The sequence below is a fragment of the Agelaius phoeniceus genome, chromosome 9 (assembly GCF_051311805.1).
Source record: "Agelaius phoeniceus isolate bAgePho1 chromosome 9, bAgePho1.hap1, whole genome shotgun sequence".
Taxonomy (NCBI): Eukaryota; Metazoa; Chordata; class Aves; order Passeriformes; family Icteridae; genus Agelaius; species Agelaius phoeniceus.
Genome location: NC_135273.1, coordinates 20937878 through 20964961, shown reverse-complemented (window position 1 = coordinate 20964961; position 27084 = coordinate 20937878). Strand labels below are relative to the sequence as shown.

General features: G+C 40.8%; 1 protein-coding gene across 2 annotated transcripts in view; it reads right to left on the bottom strand.

The window, feature by feature from the left end:
* Positions 1-27078, bottom strand: part of ADK (adenosine kinase) — a 268379-nt gene extending 241301 nt beyond the window's left edge. The window contains exons 1-2 of one of the 2 annotated variants that reach the window (XM_054637303.2): positions 26945-27078; positions 11612-11686 (exon numbers count right to left, since the gene is read on the bottom strand). In XM_054637303.2, the coding sequence (XP_054493278.1) occupies positions 11612-11686; positions 26945-27006 (137 nt within the window). In that variant the 5' untranslated portion in view covers positions 27007-27078. Of the gene's footprint in view, positions 1-11611; positions 11687-18493; positions 18646-26944 lie in introns of those variants that run through there. The other variant, XM_054637304.2, reaches the window with a different exon arrangement.
* Positions 27079-27084: the final 6 nt, after the last annotated feature.

Here is a 27084-nt window from a genome sequence, read left to right as displayed (position 1 = left end):
GACAAAGAATCAAGTTCAGTTTGGGAAAGGGCATGTACATTGACTGGCAGAGAATTGCACTGCTTAACTAAACAAAAGCATCTGCTTAGGGAAAAAATTAACTGCAACTCAAACCACAGATACTGGGCACTTTATTTAAAAAAAAAAATCCAGACTTTAATCCTTGCTATGGGAATAGATATGTCAGAGCTGAGAGAATGAAGGACCACCTTGGAGAACACATGGAGCAAATTTCTAGTGTTTTCCTTTTTACTCAGTTCCTCTCCACTATTATGACTGGAGTCTTTTTTGGCTGCATGACTCCCTATACAAACCTCTCTTCTTCCGAAAAAAAAAAAGTTGGAATTTCTGAGTGAAAGGGATTCAAAAAATATTAGCAGAATTTTTTTAACACATTACTTATGATGAAAAATGGATTATGGCTTTAAATGTCAACACAGAATTAGCTTAAAATGACACTACTAAACCTCAAAGAAAAAAGAAATACAGTTATTCATGTCATAAATTAAAGCATAGATTTTGTCTCTCCCACTTAACGCATGGATGTGACCACTACTTTGAATATAAAAATTTCTAGGTCCAGTTTTTCTGATGTTCTTTTCTTTCACCCTTCATCAATATTTTCCTAGTTGTTTCTGAATTATTCAGAGTAATAAGGTAAGATGCCCCACTGATAATATGGTTTGAAATCAGGACTTTAATCAGCTATTAATATTGTAAGACAGATTTAAAGGGCTTTTGAAATTGAAGTCAAAACAATAATAGGTTTAAATGATTAAAAGGGATTAAGAAAGCCAGGAAAGTTCAAAGCCTGTTAATCACCAGACTGCGAAAAACTATGATCATTTAATAGGGTCAGCCCTATCACGCTGCACTTAAGCATATAGAAGTGGCCTTGTCAAAACAGTGTCCTTAACTACAAACTAGGGAGATAAAAATTTAAGACAGCTAAACACTTGCTGTATAGAGATATAGATGTTTTTAAAATTATGACCAAAAACCATTTTTCTGACTACAAGTACCTTTTTAAAAGCTGTACACACTCGGTACATTTTTTTTAAATTGGTACTCTGAATTCTAGACTCATTGCACCAGTAGAAATACATTTTATTGACTTTTAGTAACTTTATCAAGGGAGAAAATATTAATTCAATTTGTGCAGAACTATAGGTATTCTCCTTACAGACTGAACTCTTAACATACTCCATTTACTATTATTCCTTTGAGCCTCAAATATTTAAGCCACTTTAGTTTTTCTAGTTCTTCTTGCATTGTTTCTGCTCTGAAATTATCATCTAACATTTACATAACTATTTTCTTCAACCAGAAATAAACACTCATTTGCAGTTCAATTCATTTTGATTATAAATACAAACCAGTTTCCACAATCATGCCTTAAAGTTTTACTTGCATAAAACTTACTGAAAAACACCAACTAAAGTAACATGTACATAATCTAAACTGGAGGGCTCCTTTTCTTTTCCTAGTTACCCACAATTATTTGCTATTATCACCTTAAAATTTTTTGTTCAGACCAACTTGTACCAGTTCTACAACAGATCCTGGCACCACTAGTACTGAAAATCCCCAAATACTTCCCCTGCCCCTGAGTAGCTCTGCTTTGAGAATTTTATATATATATATATACACACACATATACATATATATATATATCTAATTCAGAGAAGGCACAGTAGTGTGGTTGTTAATGTGACCCTCAGATTGATATATTTCTTCTAAATATTCATGACTTCTTCTAAATAAAGACTACCGTCTGCCATATATGAATAGCACTGCCAGCTACTCAATTTACACTTGAAAACACACTCTTCATTGCCTCCTCAGAGAAGGTAGGCTTATAAAAGGCCATCGGGATGAATTTCAATAGGCTCTACACCTACAATAAAATACCTGTTAATACTCTGGATACACTAACAAACACAATAACGTTACATTGCAAACATACAACCATGCTGGGCTCCATTAACACAAAGTACATTTCAGAACTGAATTACACCTCTGTCCCCATACTAGATCTGTTCTATCTCTATCTCCAAAAAGAACAAATGAAAACAGAATCTCTAAAATACAATTATTTTAGTGTCTCTAGTACAAAGCAATACATGCCACATCAATAAAAATCAATTAAGACAGAGCAAAAGTCATTTATTCGTCAGTGACGAACTCACAAACCACAAGTCAGTCCAGAATATTACCTTTAAGCAACAAAATCCTCCAAAAGGAAGGAACTGAAAGTTCTGAGACTGAATTAAATCTTGATTGATATTAAATATTTAACTGTCTTCAAAATGCTAAGAATGGACCTTGTCGTCATTCATAGAGAGACAGAAAAAGACTGGTGCATCCTATTTAATAAAATACACATTGTTCCTATTTAGAAATTATAAGGAAACTAACAGCAAGTCTTACATATCAGTTAAAACCTCTCTTCTTTCTTAAAAAAATATAGTTTAAAATGTATTCCATTTTCCTGTTAGACAACTTTATCAATGTGCTTCTGCTTGTGACAGGCTAGGCTGAAGTACTAATTCATATTATTGCTGCAACCTAAATGAGTCTCAGTGCTGTCTAAAAGCTGCATCTCTCTCATCACCTGTCTCTGCACCCAAGGGCTTAATACAGGATAGTCCAGCTTACAGAAATTTAAATAGTAATTGTCAGGGAATTCACTTACCTTAATTTGCCTTCTCTACAAATTATTTTAACACTGTTTACAGCAAACAGAAAGCTACAGACAAATGTTACAGCTGTGAAATTTCAGCCATGCTCAAAGAACATATCCAAGCCAATATAGTCATCAGCTTTCTAGCAAAAAGTAGCATGGGGAAAATGGCAGAGAAAGCTTTTTTACTGCACTGAAAATTTTGATTTTATCCTGAGAAATGAATGAGCAATACCAAGATGGAGATGTAGGGCAGTGTTCTTGAGAGATTAAGTCCTTGCTCTGCTGCCACTGGTGCATACCAGGAACTGCAATTACTCTTTCTGAGAAGAACTGTTCCTCCTTTTTGCCTCAAGACATGGCCACTGCTCAGTATATATTAAATTCTTCACCCACAGTGGGACCTGCAGCATCAAGTCCAGACATGCAAGGGTCTGGCAGAGGAAACAGGTATTTGGGCAGTTCCTGTCACTTTAGGCCCAGGTGAGTGTTTTGTCTCAGGACTGGTTGTAGAATTACATACAGAACTTGACACGCCCTGAGGATTCTGTTTGGAACTTTGGCTGCTGTTTAACACTGCCACACATAACATCACAAGCACATTTCAAAACAGCTTCAGTGAAACACACTGGAACATATTCTGGCAAAAATGGGAGTTATTGCAATCATATTTGGGGAAGGTCTTTGATCTCTTGTCTACACAGTAACTATACAAAATAAATTGTATAGGAGACATGTGAGATTCTGGAACACTTTTTCGCTTTTACTGGGAAATATGAATGGCAGAAATCAGAAGATTTACATTTGTAACTGTAGTTCTTGTGTCAACACAGACCAGAACAGGTATGCTAGCCTGAAGCCACATAGGACACCAGGCTTAACTTAATATTCCAAGGTGAGACTGCATGCAGCCTTTCCTTGGAGTGGTCTGGAAGTGAATTTGGGTATAGTTTAATCTCTAATGGAGGAAGTTGACTGTACACTTCCAGACTACAGTGACAGCCTAATGTCAAGTAATCTTTATTGCCTACCTTCCTACCAGTGGGAAGTTTCTGTTATATAAAAAGACTAAAACCCAGCCTCAAGACTGAAGAAGGAAATAGCTTCAATAATACGAGAACTGAAAAAATGTTCCTGGTAATGTTTGTACTTCTGTGGCTTCATGCTAGTGTTCACTTGGTACAGCTTGTCACGTTAGACAGATTTGCTCCCCTTCACACCTTGTCCTGTGCACCTCAGATTCTTACATTGAAACTTAATCACTTTTGCTTGTCACAAAACAAGGAAAGAAATAAAAGGAAAAAAATTTACTGGGACAATCTGCTAAAATAATCACCAAAAATTGTTTAGCCACTGCCATATACCCACAAGTCTCAAGTAAAACTAAAAAATGAAAATAATTTGTATGCTAACACATTGAAGAGAGGAATCAAGGGTTTGTAAAATGAAAATAGTCTTTCCCCAGCTCTGCATTTACTCTAAATTTATAAGGGAACTGCAGGCTTTGTAACATTCTGAAGTCTACAATACAAAAAGATCTCCAGTAACTTGGAATATTGATGATTCTGCCCTGACAAAAATAACATAAAACAACACTCAAACAGCTAGTTTACCCTACTCCAGCTCTTGGCTACGGGGAAACAAGAACACCAGTAATTAAGAGGAAGATGGGCTGCCTCCACCCTTTCCCTGTGGCTATAGCAGAGACCACAAGGGAAACAGTTCCTTTTTTTTCCTCCAAAAGGAGCAGGACAAGGAGAGCACAACACAGAGCAGGCCTGGGCAGGGTTCTGTGCCGAAGAGCAGAGGCACAGGGTCAGGGATCTTCAGTGGCATAAGCACCTCACACCTTAGCTTACAGTTAGTTACCTGTAACACTGCTGTGGTACCTGCACTTTGCTCAGGAATAGCCTGATGTAATAGCAAGTTACTAACAAGAAATGTTAACAGTATTCAATTTCAAAAGGAAGGACAAGTCTTTCTCTTCTTGATAAATGTAACATGGGAAGAAAACCTGTTGAGATTGCATATTGCCTCACCTGAATGAAGCAAAACTAATCAAGTAGTAATGAGCATTATAATTTACTTAAATATCTCATTTTTTTTGAAACTGAAGTTTTTAGTAAGATGAAAATATTCCAACCAAAATGTTATCATTAAAAAGCCATCTTTTCCAAAAGACAACAGATCAATTTCATTTAGAGTAAAAAAACTGAGACTATGTAAAATAATTGCTACTTTTTGACTGGGCTTTTTTATTCTTCAAGTCACAAGTGATCAACCAGCTACACTTTATTACTGGAGCAGAAAAAACTCCTCTAATCTGTACTATGCCATTGAAAATTTTGGATTGGACAAGCAGGACAGGAATGGAAAACAATATTAAAATCATATCTTAGAAATCTGTAATTAAAATAATGCCTGAAACCATATCCAGAACATGAATCACAATGTTTGTTTACTGTATCCTAAATAAAAATCTATCTAGTAATTGTGCCATCTGGAAACTCTAATATGCAAGGTTTCTCAGTAGAAAAAGCAAGTAACACTTTCAAAGAGAAAGTTTTACCATTGAGTTTAAGATGGATTCTGGTTCTTTACTGACAAGACCCAGCTTTTTCCATCAAAGATATCATCAGCAAGGGTCTTTTCATTTAATATTATTGCCTAATTAAAACCAGAGACACTTTGTTAATTCATAGATCACTTCCACTTAAAGCTTCTTGTTTGCATTAAAGATGCAAATTGAACCCATTCTTTCCTCATTTGCCGTGTAATGCAAGACACAAAGTTTTGTTAAACAAATTTTTACTTGTAAGCAAAGGGAAAATACAGATAAGCTCTGTGTGTGTGTGTATCTGTCATGTGCTTAAGGTTATTCTAAAGAATACAATTAGTCCATTAAATAGACATTCTACTGACATGCATTAAATCTGTAAGTCTTCTGATGAATGGGAAAAATAAAAGAATAATTCATGATTTACAGTTCATTACTAAACAAGTACTTTTTCAAAAGTGAAAACATACAATAAAGAGAAGAGTGGAATATTTCCCATTTGTGAACATCTTACATTCTATTTTACAGGTAAATACATAATGACAAGCTCCTCTATAAACACTGCTCAAGCCCTATATACCCTGAAAACTTCAGCTCTCCATGCAACACTGTTACTCCATAGTAGATTTTTCAAACAGCCTTTCCTAATGGAGCATAACTAAAATCTTTCACACATGTAAACTACATATTTAACTAAATGCACTAGGAGAAAGCATTAGGGCTGTAGAAAGCTTTGATTATGTTGTCAGGAATACTACCAAATTTATAGACATATTAGTATGAAGAGGACCTTCTTAAGACAGCTATCATCATTCTAAGTTTTTGCAAGCAAACACTGGAATTTTTACCATTTATCAGCAGTCAGATGATGCAATTGGGCTCAACAGTTTCAAGCATGTTCTATGTTCAGACCTTGTGACTAATTAAATGGACTTCTACAGATACAACTAAAACCACAAGGTAATAATATAGCACTCAGCTATTCGGCCTCTGCCAGATGAGCCGATGCAACAAATACATTCAGGATTAATCTTTCCCAAGAATTACTGAAACAATGGAACATCATACACCAAATTATCATCTGCAAGGGGAAGAAAATACAAAAATTTTGTATTTTTCAGGGAGATCTCAGGCCAAATTTTCTGGGAGATTTTAAAGTTTTTACCATGTACTTTACATACCTTCATCACTGTACAGACTGTACACACTAAATCCAAAACACACAGCACTGCAACACCTACTAGAAAGAGAATTAACCCTGTCTCAGCCAAAACCAGGACAACAGGTAACACAACTCCTAGCTCAAAGCAATACAAAAACCCATTAACCTCTCCCAAGGGCTGAAGAAGCACAGAATCTAAGTTAACACATTAATGAAACTGAAAAGGCTGCAAGTCTGAAAGGGGTAGGGGGTCCCCACTTAAAAAAGCAGCAAAGCCCATGTTTGCAGGCTCTGCATTCCTGGATACTGCAACTTCCAAGTACAGAATTGCCATTTGTTCTTCTCATTTTTCAAGCTCACTTCAGCATGAGTTTTTGGGGAAGGGTTTGTTTTGCATTGAAGCTGAGTTTGGTGAATAGAGAATTACCTCTGGTTGTATAAAAGCTATTTAGACCCTTGGCCACTTCATGAGAGTTAACTGGATGAATGGTCTTTTGATGTTTTTTTTTTTCTATGGGAAGCTACAAAGGCTTCTGTTAGACAGGAGCAAAGGTAACAAACTGAAAAAGCTGAGAATAACACAAGCCACAGTTCATACAGACTAACCTAAATTTAACACAAGTAAGCACAAGTTTTTCGTAATTGTCAACTGAAGCTGCTTCACAAACTTTTTCTTAATTTATAATCCACATTTCCACAAGACTGGAAAAGGGATCAAATATGTGTATCTTCTTACTTTCATCACAGCAAACACTAAAATAGCTTCACACAAGAATGTTTAATTTACCAGATGTTAATGCTGTTCTAGCACAATAGTTTGTGCTCAACTAACCCATCACCTCCTGCCAGTACTCTGCAGTGAGGAAAGGTAAAGGACGCTCACACATCTTGGCATCTCCAGGAATGACCCAACCACTTCCAGTGCTACAGTTAAGTTGGTAGCACACTGCAGGAGATCCACATCCATACTTGTGAAATTATGGATCACAATGACAGCATTTCTTCCTTCACTGCAAGTCTTTTCAGTGGTTACCACCACTCCAAAGACCCCATTCATTCTTCCTTCCCTATTTCTTCAAACCTGTTCTTTCCAGTGAAGAGGAAAAAGAAAATAAACCCACTTCTTGATTTAAAGATAGTTTGTATTTACACCAGAAAAGGCAGGGAAGAGAACTAAGGAACAGATGGTAGAGGGCATGAAAGTTATAAAAATTCCAACGCTGAGCATTCTAAATTAACTTGTGCAAAGATTGCCACAGACCCTAATTTAAGGGGGGAAAAAAAAGAAGACCTAAAGAGAAAAATACTTGTCTGCTTGGACAACCAACAAGTAATCACACAGAAACTTGTAATCCTGGACCATGATGGTGACAAAATAGTCTGCAGGTTTTAACTATAATGGAATTTGCCAGCCCAAGTAGTAAACATACCTCAACTCATGAGATCATGGCTCTGGTCAAGAGCCCAGAAATTAGAGTGAAATACAGCAATATGATTCTTGAAACTTGCTGTGATAAATAAAACATATATCCTAATTTTCCCCTATATCTCCACTCCTTTTTAAGAGCATAGGCTGAAGGATATTTCCATGCTTTTCCAGATGCTGGCAATTACAGATATTTTCCTTGCCTTCGCTCTGATCAGTCAGGGAAGATACAAGGTTCCACATACTGGGAAGTTTCAGGACTGGCACAATAGTCCTGTCAATGTCGATTTGTCAACATTGATTCTCTTCTCCTCCTCAGCTCATAGACCCAGCAAGAGAAGATTTAACCATACCATGAACACACATTTCTTAACCACTGAAGTGCACCTGAGGTGACAAGTAGTGCCCAGCTCTCTATAACCTAAAAATTAACTACAACTAGGTAAGCTAAATTCAGTGTCAAAAACTGAATATTTGCAAAACAGAGCGCTCTAGGGAGAGCAATGAAACACATGCAACCCCCAGATTTTAACAGCAGGACATTGGAGTATTTACAGGAGTCAGCAATACTGAGTTTAGTCTTAAAATGTTATTGGCATGTTAATCAGAATTTCTTTGCCCATTTTAGCAGAGTTTAATGTAAGTAGTGTAGATTAAGTTATTTTTAAATGCCTTTTGGAGTTAAAAGGTAGAAGAATCATTCCTGTTAAATGTCATAGGTAGAAGTGAGTACACCAAAAGCTTTAATGAATACCTGTTAGCAAAGTTATTTTCATAGATTAGCATAGCTATAGTTAGCAATTCACCCACAATGCATTAATTCTTCTTCTATTCCTTCCCCTCTCACCCCTAAGAAGATACTTGCTCTTTGAGTAAGTGTCCATATCTTGATAAATTAAACAAAAATACTCTTAGGTAATGGAGTTGATGCAGACAAAAAACCAAAACAAAATCACATTTCTGATATTTCTTTCATGCAGATACTAAAAATACCCAAAGACATATGGTGGACTATATTTATTTTAAGACTTCTTTCCAGCTCTGTAAACAGAAACTAAAGTGGTTTGTGGTATCACCAGTTTTCAACAGTGCCATCAAAGCTGCTAGCACTTTTCCAGATTGTCTCCCTGAAGAGAGGCAAGAAATGGGACCCAGAAATCACAACAGAGGCTAAAGCTTCTCTGGCTCAGGTAATGCCAGACTGCTGATATGGTCTGAAAAGCTCAGATGGGCATGGTCAAATTCTGTTGTGATATAAATTAAAACTGCCTCGCCTAGAAAAGGCTTAAAGCCCTCCAAAACTTGTCTAGAGAGCAAAAGACTTTGGAGATCAGATTAAACCAAAATCCACTTTGAAAGCCAAGTATCAGGGTTGTGCTAACCCAAGCCAAAAATACCCACCGAGCCCTCCAACACTGCTCAGTTCCTCAAACCAGTATTACAGGGCAGGAAACTGTTTAGAATCTGCAAGGGGACTGCATTATATATTTATTTTCAGGTTTATTTCTAACATGCATTGTAGGCCAATTAAATATTGTTAAAAAGGCCATGTTCTATACTTCTTTATGCTGCTTCAGTTTGCACTTTCTTAAGAGAAGCTACAAAAATAAGCTGTTTACAGGACTCAATACTCTTATTTCATTGACAATATATATTGATTAAACTTGCAACATCAAGTCCTTTATTCTGAACAAAGGAATTCTTAAAACTGACTGTACAAGAGGTGGATAAAGTAACAAAAACACTGTAAAAATTAAATGTATAAAATTTTTATGTGTGTTTACCTAAACTTTTCTTGTTTGCCTAAGCTACCTTCTCAAGTCAGAGCCCTGCTGGCCTGACAACACCATTAAACATTCCCACCCAGCAGAAGAGGTGAGAAACAGACTCAAGGTTGCCAAGATACCAAAAGCTGACACTACATGGCTAGAGATGGGTGCAGGTCTTGCTTGAAAAAAAGAGAAATTACAATGATCAACAATTTCTCTTTCAAATGTTTCACAGTCCTGAAACGTCTATGCTCTTGCACCTCCCTGCAGCATTTGACTAGATAACTTTATTCCAGCAGTTGCTCTACAGCTCCATTTTCTATTTTATCTCTCTTCACAAGCTGGGAAGGATGGGATCTGATCCCCGTTTCAGAAAGTGTTGCAAAAGGTAGTTGGACCTGGAGTAGAAACGCTCTTTTTGGTTTGTTAAACGGACTTCTCTGCATACCCTGACAAACAGGGAGAGGGATATCAAATCAGGTGCAGGAGAAGCTAAACAAGCTCCTCAGTTTTGAGGTCATTACCAGAGCTATCACACCATCAGCAGGCTCCTGTGAAACTGCTGGGGGAACACTGCTTATGGCTTTCAATAATGCAACACCCCACAAATGCATCCTGGCAGTAAAGCAATGCTCACAGAGCATGTGCTGCTCCAGCACATAATTTAATTTGTCTGACAGGACTCAAATTTGAATACATAAGACTTCTAATTTTTAAATTAAATTAAATTCTGCACATCACATCACATCCAGTGAAAAGCACAATGCACTCCTGAAGGATTTCAGTGCTGCAGTAGAGATCCCATCATCTCTTTTATGTCAGCAATTTATAAGGATTAGTTGGGGAGTATTGTTGGGTTGGGAGAAGGGCGTTACTAATTTTTAGAAACTGGCTTTCAAGTTATTTCAGTGGAAACATGAGGCACAGAATTACACCAGATTAATTCACTTTTTTTAATATTCAAGACATAGACCTGATTTCTAAAGTTCCAGGTGTTTGAATTTGACACAATCCATTACATTCGTGTCTTTTGTTTCCAGCTTACAACACAGAGGCTCTTACTTAAACAAATCTTATGATAAAATATGAGTGATGAAATATTAATGCCAAATTATTGCTATTAAAAGCTGCAGAACAAAATATTTGTGGCTGACAATACACATTCAAAAATAAAAACTCTGCACCCATTCCTTATTTGATGATGCAAAATTTAGTTTTGATGCAACATTTCCATTAACAAAATAAAGAACTATTAGAAAAAAAAATTATTAACACTTGAAAAATTAAAGAAAAAAATTGCAAGCACTCTGAAAGATCAAATCAACTTACAAAGCAGAGAAGAAGTGGCAACAGCAATAAAAATGGAGCTCAAGCAGAAAGATTTAAAAGAGCAATTGTATTTTACACCTCTGGAAAAGACAGATGTCTAAGCTGATTCAAGAACAAGTAAGCTTAATGACAATTAGGCAATCCAGCAATATGGTTATATGGATGGTAGTATAACAAGTAGGCTTAAGCAAGATAATAGACAACCTGATAAGAAGCAGTCCTGTTCCTTACTGATAAACGGGTATATTTTTTTTTAAAGGTGTATTTGCACAACTTTTATGGTGTGTTACAGAAATGGCCTATTTACCCCATAGACATCACTGAAGAAGAGTACAGTTCATAGTAAATCAAAAGTAGTACATGAAGATTCATACAAGAGCTACCTAAATCTTACTGAAATTGATGATTCCTTCCAATTAAAGACTAACAAAGACAGCATGAGGACCCTAGAATAAATTGATGAAACAACATATGAAAACACAGAAGGTTTTCATAGATAACACCACCACAGTTTCAGAGAGCAAGAACAATCAAATGACAAATACTGGCTACTTCCAGCACAAGGCCAGAATCCCAGAGATCAGCCTAAACACAGCATTATACAGGCAGGTAGGCCACCATTTATTTATAGGCATAATTCTGGAAACAAAACTGACATGAAAAAAAAAAAGATATCCAGCCTTACTTGTCAAGGAAGTCCTTGTCCACAACTGCACAGATATCAAGCAGAGGATTTCCCATTCCAAACAGGACATTTTCACTGTAAGAGAATCAAGTATTTCATGTTAGTTTGGCACTGGTTTATTGTTTCTAGTACATGTAAAGACTTTATTAGAGAGAAAAACAAAAGAATACACATTTTGCCCAGCACAGTAAATACACTGTGACCTGGCATATACACAGAATCAAATTTGAGTGAACTACCATCCCACAGTGATCTTTGAGCAATACACAGATTATTCTGTTAAACTGTCACTTACTCAGATAAAGAATTTAAGCTGCATGCCATGTTCTGGAGTTTTAAAGGATGACATTCAAGTTGTAATACCAAATTTTAGACATGGAAGCATCACACCAGAGTAATACGAATTTCACTAAAACCTCTCAGTTGCTGGGTACCAACAAATAATTAACAATTTAAGTCTGTTCTACTAAACTGAAACAAAGAGACTACGGATTCTGCATTGTCAGCCATTTTAAACAGTGTAGCTGTCTATTGGTACATTGGATGTACTTTTTAAGCAATTTGACATTCACTTCTCTCATGTAGAAAAAAGATATCAAAATTACTGTAAACAGTATTCCTGAGACAGATAGCTTTAACCTCTTTTTTTAGATTAATTCAGAAACCATGTGTTACATTTTCCTGAATAGCATGTACTTGGGTGATAATGCAGTAATACCAAAGGATTAGCTATGTGGCCTAGTGTCAAGTAGGAGTGAATGCAGCTGTTCTCTAGAACTACATCCAAACCCATCACATTCCTTGCCAAACTAACACCTACTGTCTCCAACCAGCAAGGCACACCATGCTCCAGCTACCAAAGGTACCTTCAGTATGACCACATATACAGGTTGCCCAGGTTTTGGTAGCCAGGGGCCTACAGGGGTGGCTTCTGTGAGAAGCTACCAGAAGCTTCTGCCATGTCCAGCAGAGCCAATCCCTGGTAGCTCCAAGATGGGCATGCTGCTGGCCAAGGCAGGGCTAATTAGAAATGATCGTTACACCTTGATGATCACAGATTTCAGAAGAAGGGGGGAAAAAGTTATTGTGCAGATGTAATGAGGCCAGAGAAGAGCAGGGTGAGAACATGTGAGAGAACAGCTCTGCAGACACCATGGTCAGTGGAGAAGGAGGGGCAGGAGGTGCTCCAGGCACCTGAGCTGAGATTCCCCTGCAGCCCATGGTGAAGATCACAGTGAAGCAGGATGTGCCCCTGCAGCCCTTGGTGAAGATCATGGTGAAGCAGGATGTGCCCCTGCAGCCCTTGGTGAAGATCATGGTGAAGCAGGATGTGCCCCTGCAGCCCTTGGTGAAGATCACAGTGAAGCAGGATGTGCCCCTGCAGCCCTTGGTGAAGATCATGGTGAAGCAGGACGTGCCCCTGCAGCCCTTGGTGAAGATCATGGTGAAGCAGGATGTGCCCCTGCAGCCCTTGGTGAAGATCACGGTGAAGCAGGATGTGCCCCTGCAGCCCATGGAGGTCCACGGGGATGCAGAGATCCCCCTGCAGCCATGCAAGAGACCCAGGCTGGGAAAGGTGGATGCCTGAGAGGGGGCTGGGACCTCATAAGATGCCCATGCTGGAGCAGCCACCTGGCAGGGACCTGCAGACCCATAGAGAGAGGAGCCCATGCTGGAGCAGGTTTCCTGGTAGGACCTGTGACCCTGTGAAGGAGCCATGCTGGAGCAGCCTGTCCTTGAGGGACTCCAATCAGTAGAACAGTGACAAATGTTGCACTGTGGAAAACATGATTAATAACCTTGATACTAAGACACAGCAAACCATGCTTTAAGTATCCTAGTTTTTGTAGCTTTAAGGACAATCCATTAGAGCCCATTTCACTGTGAATAAAATGTGGAAGATGCTGCTTGAGACATGTGCTTGATGCTGCTTGCGGAAGATGGAGCCAGAAATCCAGCTCGCTCCTAACTGGAATAGTTAACATCTGCTTAGTAAAAACCTGTAAGACTGGCTAAATACTTTTGTCAGTGTGACAAATAGCACAGTGTTTGAAATAGCATACCCATACGTTACACCCGGCTAGAAGACAAGAAGAGTGAGAGACAGACGACAGCTCAGGAGACATAAGGATAAAGGGGATTGCAGTCGAAGTCACAAGACAGAACATTCACCCTGTTGTAAAACCTAAGTGTTGCATAAGTAGTATATAGGACAATGAATGAAGTCAGAACTTTTCAAGTGTTGAATGCAGATTTGTTCCCAAGCTATATGCTCCTGTACTTAATGTTTACCTGATTCTCACATGCTGTAAAATTCTACACATCAATAGATTTATAATTACACTTAAAAAAAACCCCAAACAAACATATAATGGATAACTTCTGTATAAGACAAGAGCCAGCACTTTAATGGTCAGTATGCCAGAAAACAGCAGCTGTACTTACAAAAAAAAAATCTGAAATACAGCTGACATGCTGAGGTCACCGCCTATGAAGAAGTTACCACGTTCAATGGAAAAAGCAGAATAGAAGCTACCCAACATTCAATGAGCTGTGGGCTACAGAACCTGCAGGTAAATGTGCTCAAAGCAGCACAAGAGCAACTTTGTGCAGAAGCTCTATGAAGCCAATGACATGTGCAAACTCCTCCCATGTCAGCAGCAGCAGGAACCAGAACTTTCGGTGCCATTTAATCCAGGCAGCTCTTTACATCACATGTAAGTCCTGCTCGTTCCCAAGCCTTCCTTCACCCACAATATTTTATTATCATCTCCATTCAAGTATTCCAGAGGCTGTATGTAGGGCACCATTTGGAATCAAGTTTGAAAAGCCAAGGTAGCTAGCATTAGATTAGTAAATGTATGTTTAGAAACATTCCACTGAAACTCCTGGGCAAACTCTGCTCGAATTCAGTATAGTTGTTTCTCACAACTAAATGTAGGACAGCAGAACTTGACAACATTTTAAACACATAAAAGTTTGAGTAGATTTAACATTGATTTTGCTGAAGAAATCAAGTTAAGTGTCATAAACTGTTTATCTATTTTTGCAAATAATCTAAACACATAAGATAACATATACTAATCTCTAGCTCTGTGTCTTCAACTAAAATGTATTTCTACATTTTTGGTTCTTCCTAGGTGTTAAAGTTATCTAAGCCCTAAGATATTAGAACTTCTGTGCTTAAAAATATGTATTAACATTCCATTGGAGAAAAAAAAAAAAAGAAAAAAAAAAGAAAAATCCATACTCTCCACTTGTACTGGGGACTGGAGTTGTATTTTTCCTGAACTGTCACTGTATTTGATAAAAATACCTTTATGCGCAAAACGGGAAAAGTCTAAAGAAAAGTCTAAGTCACAAATTTTTAAAAGTCAATAAGCAGGTATTTAAGTGGTTGGACTCCATCTCAGAGGTCTTTTCCAATGTAACTGATTTTGGGATCCCTCACTGTGATCAGCATTTTCTAATACAAGCTTTCTGACCAATTTGGAAGGTCCTACTGTTAAAGAGGAAGCCTTGACTGTGTAAATTGTTAGCATGTTCAACCTGACTAACCCAACACTGGCTACATTTAGTGCAATGCAAATCACCCTTCCCTTCTGGAGGAGCTGCAAAGTTTCCACACTGTTATACTATGGCACTGCTTGTGGCACTACATGAGGTACAGCAACTACTTAGTTTCAGGTTGATCCTCAGTAAAAATAAAAAAAAAAAAAATCTCATATACTCTGTAAAGCCACATAAGCCTCTGTAAAAGCATAAAATAAGCCAAATATTTATGATTCTGGAGAATGCTAAATTTATGAGTCTCCAGAGTGAAAAATTGAGATATTAAACGGTTATATTCTCACCAAGTTGTTTGAACAGCAGATTTGAACCTTAGAAGCCTTATGTTTGCTGTTCAGTCACACTGGACATCTGCAGTTATTAAAATTTCAGTGATTATTTCCAACCAACTAGAGATAAAACATAGTGAGGAATCAGTAATAATTTCCTGAAGTTTGAGATTCCACAATACACAGGTTATTTGGGAACACATCTCTACCACAGAACACACTTTTGTATTCCCCTGCCTCCCTGACTACCCTCAGTCCCTTCTCCTTCCCTGCAGTACTGGGATCATTCAAAAAGGATGTTCTTGTTTAACCCAACTAACCTACTGCAAAAGAACATCTGGATCAGTTCTTCAGGAAGCAGGTGATAAATCCTTCACCTGAACAAATTAAGGGCACATATCATTGACTATACAGTCAGCATCTATGTGCATACACGTACAGACACACAAAGAGTACATATACATGAACAAGATTTATACTTTCTACGCTCCAAACTACAAATAAGATGTTGAAATAAGAGGTACAAATCTAAAAGTTGTTTGGACGAACATACACCATCCATCTAGCAGGCAAAACTACAGAACAGTAACTACAGAGAGCTTTGATGTACATCACATTCACATTCTTAATTATTGACAAGCTGCAACGAATTTTATGAGTTTGGCTTTTAACTTAGGACTACATGAAGTGTGAGTTGCAATTACAAATTCAAGCAATGGAACTCATTAAGTATAAGTAAATCTTCACCTGTTAATTAGGTGTTTTGTTCAGACATTACTAATATGACTGATTTTATACAAATGGCCAGTGTTTCACACCTTACTCTTATCACAAGTGGCAGAAGTGATAAAATGAAACCAAACTAGATAAAAACAAAACAACAAACCCAAACATATAAACAAAAAAGAACGCAAAACATCAGTACTGAGCTACCCTTGAACCTCATAAGAAGCCAACGAAATTAACTGCAACTGAACGATCTGGAAAGCTGTGTCCAATCTCATGCTCTACTGCTGCAGGCATTTTTTAAAATATGGTCCTGATTGAAGTTGGCTGCTGAGCATTAGCAGCACTATATCCAACTATCACACAATATTGTTATCATCCCAGGCTGCTGCGCACTTCCGTGGAAGAGCAACATCAAAATATCAGTGAAAGCTTATTATTAGCTACTGGCACAGAGACAGAGGAATATTTTGGGCCTTGGGATACTGGCAACTCAGAAAGCCTTAAACATGGCTGAGACATTTGGGTGTGCAATCGCATGGCAGCACGGTGTGTGCCTAGTCTTCCTTTTACAAATTTAAGAGATGGTCTTGTAAGATCTAAAATATTAGTATTTCTAAAGGGTTTCACTATGCCCTTTAAAGTAAGGCAAAAACAAGGCATGTTTTAAGCCTGTCCTCAGCATATCCGTTTCAGTTTAAAACCCCATATAACACAAGATTTGAACTTACCAAAAGTCATTTTTATGTTTAGTTAAAGCAAAACAGCAATAGTACCAGATTTATAGCACTTGACTAGCTATAAGCTCTTAACTAAGAGCATCCCTCTCTCATCCCACATGCCCATGTAACATCATTACAAGCAGGACAATACTTACATCAGTAAGTAACTCATCTAACACAGAAGTACCTTAGAACTATTATCCCATCCTTCCAGAGTTCAGACAATTTTCTTGCATCACTGGTCAGCAAATCACTTTAGCATTTAGACCTTAAACACATAAGGTAGCCTGCTGGACTGCTTACATGCTTTCCTGACGTGGGTCTTAAGCGAAGACAATATTTGGCTAAGCAGTTACATATTTACATACTGACTTAGAGGAATATCTTCAGTGAAGGTTTCATTTATTATGAAACTTTTGTAGTTTTCTAAAGTGACACACTCACAGGCTCCAACTTTGAAAACAAGCCGAAAAGCTTTGGCCTTATGTAAGCAAGGCTGCCGCAGAAAAAAACTGTTCCACCACTACCCAGCTCCTCACACAGCTGCACTAACTTCACAAGCCCCAGCAGTGAAATACTATTGCAATTTCAAAGTTACCGTCTCGGTCAGAAACGGTGTGAGTGAAACCTGATACACAGAGTTTGGAGGGTGGAGAGAGGAGATGGGAGAACGGCCTTGAATTCTAGAGGCAATTTGATAATTATTAAGCATTTCTTTAGCAGCCAAAGGCCCGATCAAAGGCTACCGATTTACCTCACAATACAACCCCATCTTGAGATGAAGTGTTTGGGGGAGAAAAACTATTCTCAGTAACTCCTTTCACTGAATGTTAAGTTACGGGGGTTTGTCATCCTCCGGGTTTGCTGACAGGCTGATATCACCGCAGTTCCAACAGCCTGCCAAGAGCCTAGCCCGCTATTAACACCCCTCTTCTCGTTATTGGGGATTCTTTTAAAATCTAGTTGCAGTCACGGCAAGCTACAGCGAGGGTTTAAGGTTCCAAAGCGGCTGCCGGAGCCCCTGGACACGCATCCTCCCACGCCCACGGGCGGCACCCCGCGGCGGGCGGCGGCCGCCCACGCCCAGGCGCTACCTGTGACAGCGGCACCGCCGCCGAGCGACGCCGCACGCAGCCCCCGGCCACCGCCCCGCGGATCAGCGGAGCACCTGCGGGCCCGGCCCGGCGCTGCTCGGGGCTCTCGCTCCCGGTGCCGCTGGGAACCGGCACTGCCCAGTGCCGCCGGGAGCCCCGGCCGGGCGCGCCCACCTGCCCGCGAGAAGCCATCGCGGCGCCCCGGGAGCGCTGTTCCCACGGGGCTGAGGGGCCGCCGGGGCAGCGGCACAGCTCTCCCTCCTTCCTCGCCCCAGGGGAGCGGGCGTGCAGCCACCAAACCAACTCGCGGCACAGGGAGAGGGATGGGACGAAGCCGCGCTGCCCCGCACGGTGATTACACAGCGGGGAGAAGAGCCCGGCTGCGGCGGAGCATCGCGCCGGGCGCCTCCGCCCCGCCAGCGGGAGCGCATCAGCACCCGCCGCCCCTTCCCCCGGGATGTGGAGCTGTGCTGCGGGCGCTGCGCGGGGGCTCGACGTTACCTGAGAGTGGCCATGGCTCCACGCCCGCCCGGCCGCCCGCGGCAGAGTCCCCTGGCAGCGGCACCGTCACCTCTCCGCCCGGCGCCCGCGCCTCAGCCGCGACTGAGCGCCGGGCAGCGCTCGGCCGGCCCACCGCGCGCCCCGCCCCGCCCGCTCGCGCGTCCCGCCATTGGCCGGGAGGCCGGCGGGGCGGGCCCGGGCCCTGCGCGGCGGCCGCGCGGCGCGAGGAGCCGCGGGGCGCTGCCGACGGGCCCCGCGCCCCGGTTCGGCAGCGCCCGGTACCGAGCGGTGCCGCCCGCCCGGCACCCCCGGGCTCCTCGACCGCCATCTTTGGTACGGGCGGAGAGCGCGCGCCTCCCACACAGCTCCTGCTGCTGCCCTCCGCGAGCCCCGGCGGCCAGCGTGGGAGACAGTGACAATTGGCCAAGGAAAACCAAAAAAAGTTTAGCGGCGGTAGCCCCGCGGAGGTGCGGGGCTCGAGCCGCACCGCCCACAGTAAAGATGGCCAGCGGAGCCCCTGGCAACGCTGCCCCTCGGCTGTCACGGGGTCGTGGGAACCGAGGGGACACCCCCGCCCCGGCTCTGTCCTGGCCGCGGGCTGACGCCCGCCCCGACACCCGATCGCTGCACCCTCGACACGAACGCGTTTTCATTCTTTTTCTTTAACTGTGCCTTGGGTCAGTGACCCCCTGCGGAGCCTGCCTTCCCCCGCAGGCGGCGGCCGCCGGGCCGGGCTGCCGAGCCCCGGCGCACATCGCCTCATTCCGGGCTGCCGGAGCGCCTGGCAGCCACCTGTGGAACGCAGCGCTCCGGCTGCCCAGGCGGCCAGACCACAGGCTGGAAACACGGGAAGAAAAGGGCAGCCCGGCATTGCTTACTGCCTTTTCTTATTCGCCTGACACTGGCAGAACTGCCGTATCAGAAAGTTTAGAAAGCCTCGCTTAAGCCAGGTTTCTATCGTCACTCCTCATTTGGCTGTCAAAGTTACTGCCACATTGTGCAGATTTGGCACTTACTTTGTTAACTTACTAGCACCAGAAGCACTGATTCATGAAACTGAAGCCAATAGGTTGTTTTTGCCAAAAATGAATCCCACGTTGTTAAGTACTGCTGTGTCACCTCTAACTAAATATTTAAACTTGACAACTTCATAATCCTGTGGTTATTAGTCCGAAGTTTCCCTTCCTTTCCATCTACAAAATGGGAATATTGTACTCAGAAAAATTAAAGCCAAACTTTCCATCTATTTCTAATTTTCCTCTCAGAGGAGATGATGCCAAAATATGACACATTGATGAAGGTCAAGGACCTGCATTGTCACACGAAAATAACAGAAAAAATTATGCTCAATACCTGATGTAAGACAAATCTCCTAGGTTCTCTAAATCAGACACTCGAAAAATAATCACCACTTATTGAACTTGTCACAAAATTCTCATTATTGACTTGTGTCAGGGGTCCTGAAAAGTCTAATAAGAGTAGGAAACTAAGAGTAGGAAACTAAGAGTAGGAAACTAAGAGTAGGAAACTAAGAGTAGGAAACACATCCATCCTCTTACTGTTATTGTAACACAATGTGTAAGAGGTCCTCAAATCCTGAGGGAGGATTCTGAGCTCTATTGAAATGCAAATACATACATACATAATGGTTGCATCTTCTGATTCATGTTAAACTATTTATTATGTCCAGTTTAACAGTTTCAGTACTTAATAGCCAAAACTCTGTTTTGTAACCTAGAAGGTGGGGAAGGAGGATCCCAGCACTAGCAAATATAGTAATAGCTACATAACTTGTTATTGTATATAACTATAGAATGCAGCTGTCTTCTTGGTTCTATCAAAATATTATTGTATTCAAAATATTAAAAACCTTTTTTTAAAAAAAATCTAGTTGTAGATTCTCTCATAAATAATTGCCTGATTTTAACAGGCACATAAAGATATGTAAAGAAAAATAGATGTATACACGAACTATATCTACAGTAATTTGCAACATACAACTGCATATTATGAATAGCAAGCTACAGAGCAAGAGGCCAAATGAGGTACAATCAAATGTTTCTAAATTTTACCACTTGAGCATATTTTCTCTAAAAAATATTAACATCTTTTCATGGAATAGCATGTATGACACCTCAACAGCAGTCAATAGCACTGTATAAGCTTGCAGCTCTTCCCTGTGCCAATCATCTTGGCTGTGCTATCACATACGCACAGGTTCTACTGCTACTGAAATCTTCGAGACACCACCTACCCTACTACCACTTATCACTGGGCTTTTAGTCATTGGCCAGGGAACTGCTACACATCCAGACCGAACCCTAGTCTAAGGAAGTGGAGAAACAGCAGTCAGAGTATTCTGGAAAAATGGTCAGTTATGACTTATAGTCATTCAGAGATGAACTTAATGCCTGTGCCCCGAGTTCAACTTGCAGTCCCACCATGTATGTGCTGGGCAGGCAGTCTGAGTTTGTCTTCCTCACTCCTGACCTTCCAAACTCCCCCTGCTTGCATGGGGCAGCTGACCTTGCCTTCACATGTGATCCGGCCTCAGAAATCCCTGAGAGAAACATGAAATTTACAGCTTTTGTATCTATCTACATATATAATGTCTGACACAGTCTAACCACTGTGCTTTCTTGGCCGCTGTTGTTAGTATACAAGAGAGAAATCTTCATGACCATGTCAGTTTCTCTCTGTATATAAACAACTTCCTTGGGTTATTTCACTAAAATGTTTCCTTTCAAGCACACTATGAATTCAAAATGAACTCCACCCCTACCTGATAAAATAACAGGCAGGCGTATGAGAACATTTAAAATTGTACTTTAGTGAAGTAATCCATGAAACTCTACACATTATACATTTGTAACTTGCAACCAAGAGATAGGCAATCTAGGCCTTAACCTTGGACTAATGTGTTATGTTTTACACCACAAACATTTGGTATAAATCTTACAGTTTGCAATATGTAAACAAAAAGTTCTCTATTAACCCCCATATTTTCACTCAATTTCTTCAAAGTACAAAAGTAAGGTTGATCTTAGATAAGCTGCCCATCTGTTTCCAAGACAGAAGGATGATCTTTTACGCAATAGCCCCAGCAGACATTATAAAATGGGACTAGTGAGCAGCAAGTCCACAAATTCTCTTTCAATAACAGCATTTTGCAGAGCTTGCAAATATATTCTATTATAACAGTTGTTTTGGAAACTTTTCTGCAGAGAGAATTTAATATCTTGCAACATAAAATAAGATGCATTTTTAGCTTGTATGGGTTCTACTTGCAAAGTGTTAAAATCTTTTATTATTTTTAAAATTCTGTGACATCATCCCATTTTTTTCATGTAACTTCACAGAGTGTTCAGCTGTGAAAGCAAAGGAAAGTCTATAAATCTGCTGACTCTTCAGCATACTGCAGACATCCATACTTTCTTTTATTTTATTATAATTAAATAGCATAGCCCTTGAAACAGTTACAACTGCTTTGTACCACTGAATGTACAAGGAAGAAAACCCCACAACAACCTTTCACTGTAAATGAAATCCCAAGGTAGCATAAAGCCAGCAAGCAGCTTTTTCTTACCATATCCTTCAAGTGCAGAACAGCTTTGACTGTGGTCAAATCGTCATCATCATCATTACTATTATTATTACTGTTCAAAATGGAAAAAATCCCTTTCCCTTCCCTGAAATCTGAGTAATACCCAAAGACTTCTCTTCTTCACACAAAATGCGTTGATATTATATAAATAATAATATTTTGTACTACTACTATACATTATATGAATAATACATTTTTAAAAATCAATTTATGTAAATAAAAAATGAACAGCCTTGAAAAAAACATAGTGTTCACATTGTATCTGCAAATTCAATTTACTTTTTTCAAGAAGATAAGATTTTCCAATACACTGTCAGCAAATAGTAATTAATGACCTTTAGATAGCAACCCATTCCCTGCTTCTGAAACTGGTTTTGTGAAATATTTGTGTACCATGCCTGTGTAAGTAACTACTAAAATTCAATATCACAACCTTGTATCACAAGCCAGAATTTTGCTTCCAAGATTTCCACATGAAATATACCTTAGCAACAGCAGAGTAAGCCAAGGTCTTGTGCTACAGAATTTCACATTGCTACACTAACACCATAGTCAGCTAATTCTACATTCATTTAAGTCTCGTTCCTGGGCACCTTCCTTGTCTGTTCATAAGCAATATTAGTAGATCCAATGAGGTGAGTAATCCTACACAAACTGTTCCTTTAGTTGAAAAAGAAGGGACTCAAATCTCAGGAAAACACCATTTCAAGATGAAATAGGCCTATTTACACTGGCTCTTCTCTGCCAGGTAATCCAGCTTGCGAGCACCCTCAGGGACAGGACTAGTCCCAGTGACTTAAGGGAAGCAAGGACTTATGCCAGCAAGGCAGAGCTGCCCCTCTCTGCAGGCTATTGGCCAAGGCTGTTATGTCTAAACTGCTGCTGCGGGTGTGACTCTGCTGGCCAGGTGGGCTGCAGGTAACATCAGTAAGGAAAGACAGCCTGTGGTCCAGAGAACAAAGAGCCTTCCCACAACCTCCTTTTCCTCAGGTTACACACTCCCTACAATAAAGCAAGGAATTACTTCATTAAAAGGATGAAACACCACAGCAACCTTCTCCAAAACAAGAACACAAAATCGTGGAAACATGACACATGCTGTGCAAAATCCCAGAGGATTACATCAAAGGCCAGGTGAAGACACTTGACAACGGTAATTTGAGAGTTACACATCTGAACAATGGAAAGCAGTGCCCGCACCGTAAGAGCACAGGAGTTTCCATGCTGCAAGTTATTCTGGTTTTGGATGTATTTCTGTCAAGACAGCTTGGAAGGGAAGGTAACTGCTGTTACATCCTAAATAAAACAAAATTAGCAATGTCTGTTGCTAGTGTCCTCAAGAGCATTTGTCTGATTTCTAAAGCAGACTAAATATTCATCTGAAGAAAAAGTCTATTGCTTTAATTCTGGGAACAAACGCGGCAAAGTGCTTGGGTTTCAGATCTTTCTTTGACCTGAGGACATTACGAGCACCAACATGGAAAATGTTACCTGTATTTGCAGAAATAGGAAATAGGAAAGTAAGAAAACTATAAGCCATGAAGACAAAAACTGAAATGAACACAAATAGGGAGCAAGGTGAAATTAAAAACAAACAAACAAACCCCAAACCAAGAGATAAAAGAGAAAGAAAAATTATTTACTAAATTCTAACTGAAAGCTTAGTCACAGCTAACTTAAAATATTCAGACTCTTATTTCATTTATAAAGAATTGATAAAGGAATAAGCTAAATTAAAAGTCAGCTTATTAAAAAAATTAAAAATGCATGAAATTAGCAATATTTTTTACAGCCACTAGTATCAAGCTTTTTAAAATCTAGTGGAACAGTAATGACAAAGGACTGCTTTTGATAACATTCACAGAGTATTTGACAATTTATTCTTAAAATGAAGAGATGTCTAATAGCAGAAGAGGAAGAATACTGTACTTTTTACTTTTAGTATGAACTATTTGCCAAACTCAATGCTTACATTGTCTTCTAGATAAACTGATTTGTTCAAACAACTAGCCACGTCATGACTATTCAATCAATACAGCAGCTGCAGAACAGCCAGAAGGTCATCATGCAGCACAAGGGACTTGACAAGTTTGTGTGCAGAAGGAAAAAATGAACATGCCTATTTCTATACAGACACGTACATATAAGTTCAAACATTTCTACAGAAAATGTCCAAATTCTTTCATCACTGTACCAGGCTGCTAACAGAATCTGCTTGTGTTTTTCACAGACTACCCTAACAAAACCAAATAGAAAAGGACACAAATCCTTAGTAATTCTCCTCTAAAGTAACACCTCATGATGTTTCCAGTAAGTTGATGCTGCCACTCCATGACAAGCCATTTGCAGTTTTGCAAGCCCATTTTCTGTCCAAACAGTGCAGTTCACACACGTACAATGATATTCTACTTCACACAGCAGAGATGCAGTCAGAAGCCCGAAACAAGGCAGCACACATTGATGGCCTTGCCTAAAGCCCATTGGTTTGTAGTAGGGATTTGCAAGCCTCAATAAAGACAATGCAAAACCTGCCGCCCAGCAGATGAATGTCAGCACAACACATTGTTGGGCTGGGAATGCCAGTTTGGGTCTCGGGCTTTGTGTGCTGCTCACTGGGTGGCAAAAGCCAGCCATCCTACACTGCTTTCAAACAAGTGTACCTTCCTGAACCCAATCAGCTTTGCCACCTCGTGAGGGAGTTATATTTGCTTTCCTTTGTCTGAAAAGATCAAAAGGGTCTAAAAATGTATCCATGAAACCTCTATGAAGCCACTTTGAGAGGATAAATGTGGTACAATTGCCTTTGTTGAATCCATTAGACATGGTCTTCTGAAGAGACTGGAGAGCCTCAGACCTACATGTTGAGAAGAAGGAATCGTTCTCTATAATCTCAAATTCTTGCTCTAACAAGTATGATGTTATTGAGCTCCAAAAATTTTTAAGTGATTTTTCACTTCTTTTCTAATCTATAGAGGAACTGTTTCCAAGCCTATCTAGCAATGCTTTACATTTAAACTGAATCTCGTTACAAATACAGCCAAGTCATGGAACCTCAACCAGTCTGGTACTTTCTCTAGTGGCTTTTAAGTCCCACAACAGCACTCAGCCAAACACGTTCTTGCCAATGAGTGTTGAGGTCTGCTAAATCTAGTCCAACCACCAACTGCTTCATGAGTTCAACCTGTGGCAAACAGCACACATTAACTTTATTTGATCACCAGTTAATTACGGCATTTCTCCTCTTATGAAACAGAGCTGGAGCCTATTTATACTTTGGCTTGAAATAACTTGCAACAGAATTAGCATATGCAAGTTCTAACAACATTCCTCATGTTTTATCTATCATACCTTACAGAAGTAGTATTTGCAGTTTAGTCAGTCATTACCAGAGCATGTCACCACTGCCTTTCATTCCACTGCAAACAACCTTTAAATTTTTAACTCAGTACACCAATAATATACTCAAATTTAAAATTTTTCTCATGTTTCATCTTAAAATGCTGTTTCCTCTAATAAACTTTATTAACAGAAACATTGCAGATGCCAATTTCTTGTCTCATCTTGCTTTAAGGGCCATGGAGATAACTGTTGTTTTTTGACTACAACTTTATCTTGCTGTCTGCTATTTATTTGCTTTCAGAGCTCAGCCACATCTTCCCTCTTCTACTATCTGCAACTGAGCTTGTCAACCATTATTAAACTTGAAAAGTCACTTGGCTGCTGAAGCAGCAAGTATCCTGACTTTGACAAATTTAATAGGATTAGCTCTTTCAATAAGGACATCAGTACCAAAAAAGACTGTTCTCATCTCAGTACTAAAGTACATCCCCTTTATACTATATTTGAGTGAGTTATTAGTTAGCAGTTATCGCCAAGATAATTTTGGACCTTTCAGGGCTTATGCCATTAATTCTCTTCATACACTGAACAGTTGGAAGGAAGTTAGCTAGCTTACAATTATATTCATATCTGAATAATCCTGAGAAAACAAACTTGAAACTGTACCAAAAAAACCCCAAGCTGCTCTACAGCTCTCAGTACTCAGAGTTCTCATTTTGACTGTGCATCCTCCGTTGAGAAACCTTACATTTTTCTGCTATGACACTTACAAATAAATTACTTATGTCTGTGCAGGCCATCATTCAGATGGGATTCAGTCAGCGCTATTGTACTGTAATCACAGAAATGAGGAAGTATAGCAAATCGCATAAATTACTTCAATATGAAAATATTTTAAAATATATGGTAGGTCTTAAAGAGAATGTAACTGTTAACGCGGATTTTCAGTTTCCTGTCCAACGGGGACAGAGACCCTCGCACGAGTATTACTCGGGGCATTTTTCAGAGGCTGTTTCCAAAGGGGAGGCAGAAGCATTGACAACCCCAGCTGTGCTCTAGTTCGGGGCCATCGCTGCGGGCAGCGTTCCGTTTCACCGCACCCCATCCAGATGCTCAGCAGCTCATTCGCACTGACCGCCCCGATCCCAGGGCACAGCGCGACCCCCGCGCCTCCCACCCGCCCCTTCCTCGGCTGCGGGGAGCCCGGTGCGGCGGCGCCCCCGGGCACCCGCCGGGCCCGGGCAGCGGTACCGCGGCAGGAGCCGGGGCAGCGCGGCGGGACGGCCCCGCCGCCGCCTCCACGTGCGCCCGGTGCCGCGGCGGGGCCGCCCGCACAGCCCGCGCGCAGCCCGGCCGAGCACAGCCCGGCGCGGCGGGACCCTGCCGGCGGAGTCTGACCGCACCGCGGCGGCGGCACGTGTCTCGCCCTCCGCCGGGGGCAGCACCAGCCGCCCTCCGGCACCCGCAGGGGTTGCTCGCGAAGCAGCGCCCGTCCCGGAGCCCGTTACCTCAGCTGCTGCTGCTTCTGCTCCAGCTTGAGCTTCTTGGCTTGCGGCTCCCCCGCTGCCATCTTCGCGCTGGGCGGCGTGCGGCGCGCTCCGCTCCCCTCGGCCCGCCCGCCGGCCCCGATCCGCCCCGCCGACCGCGC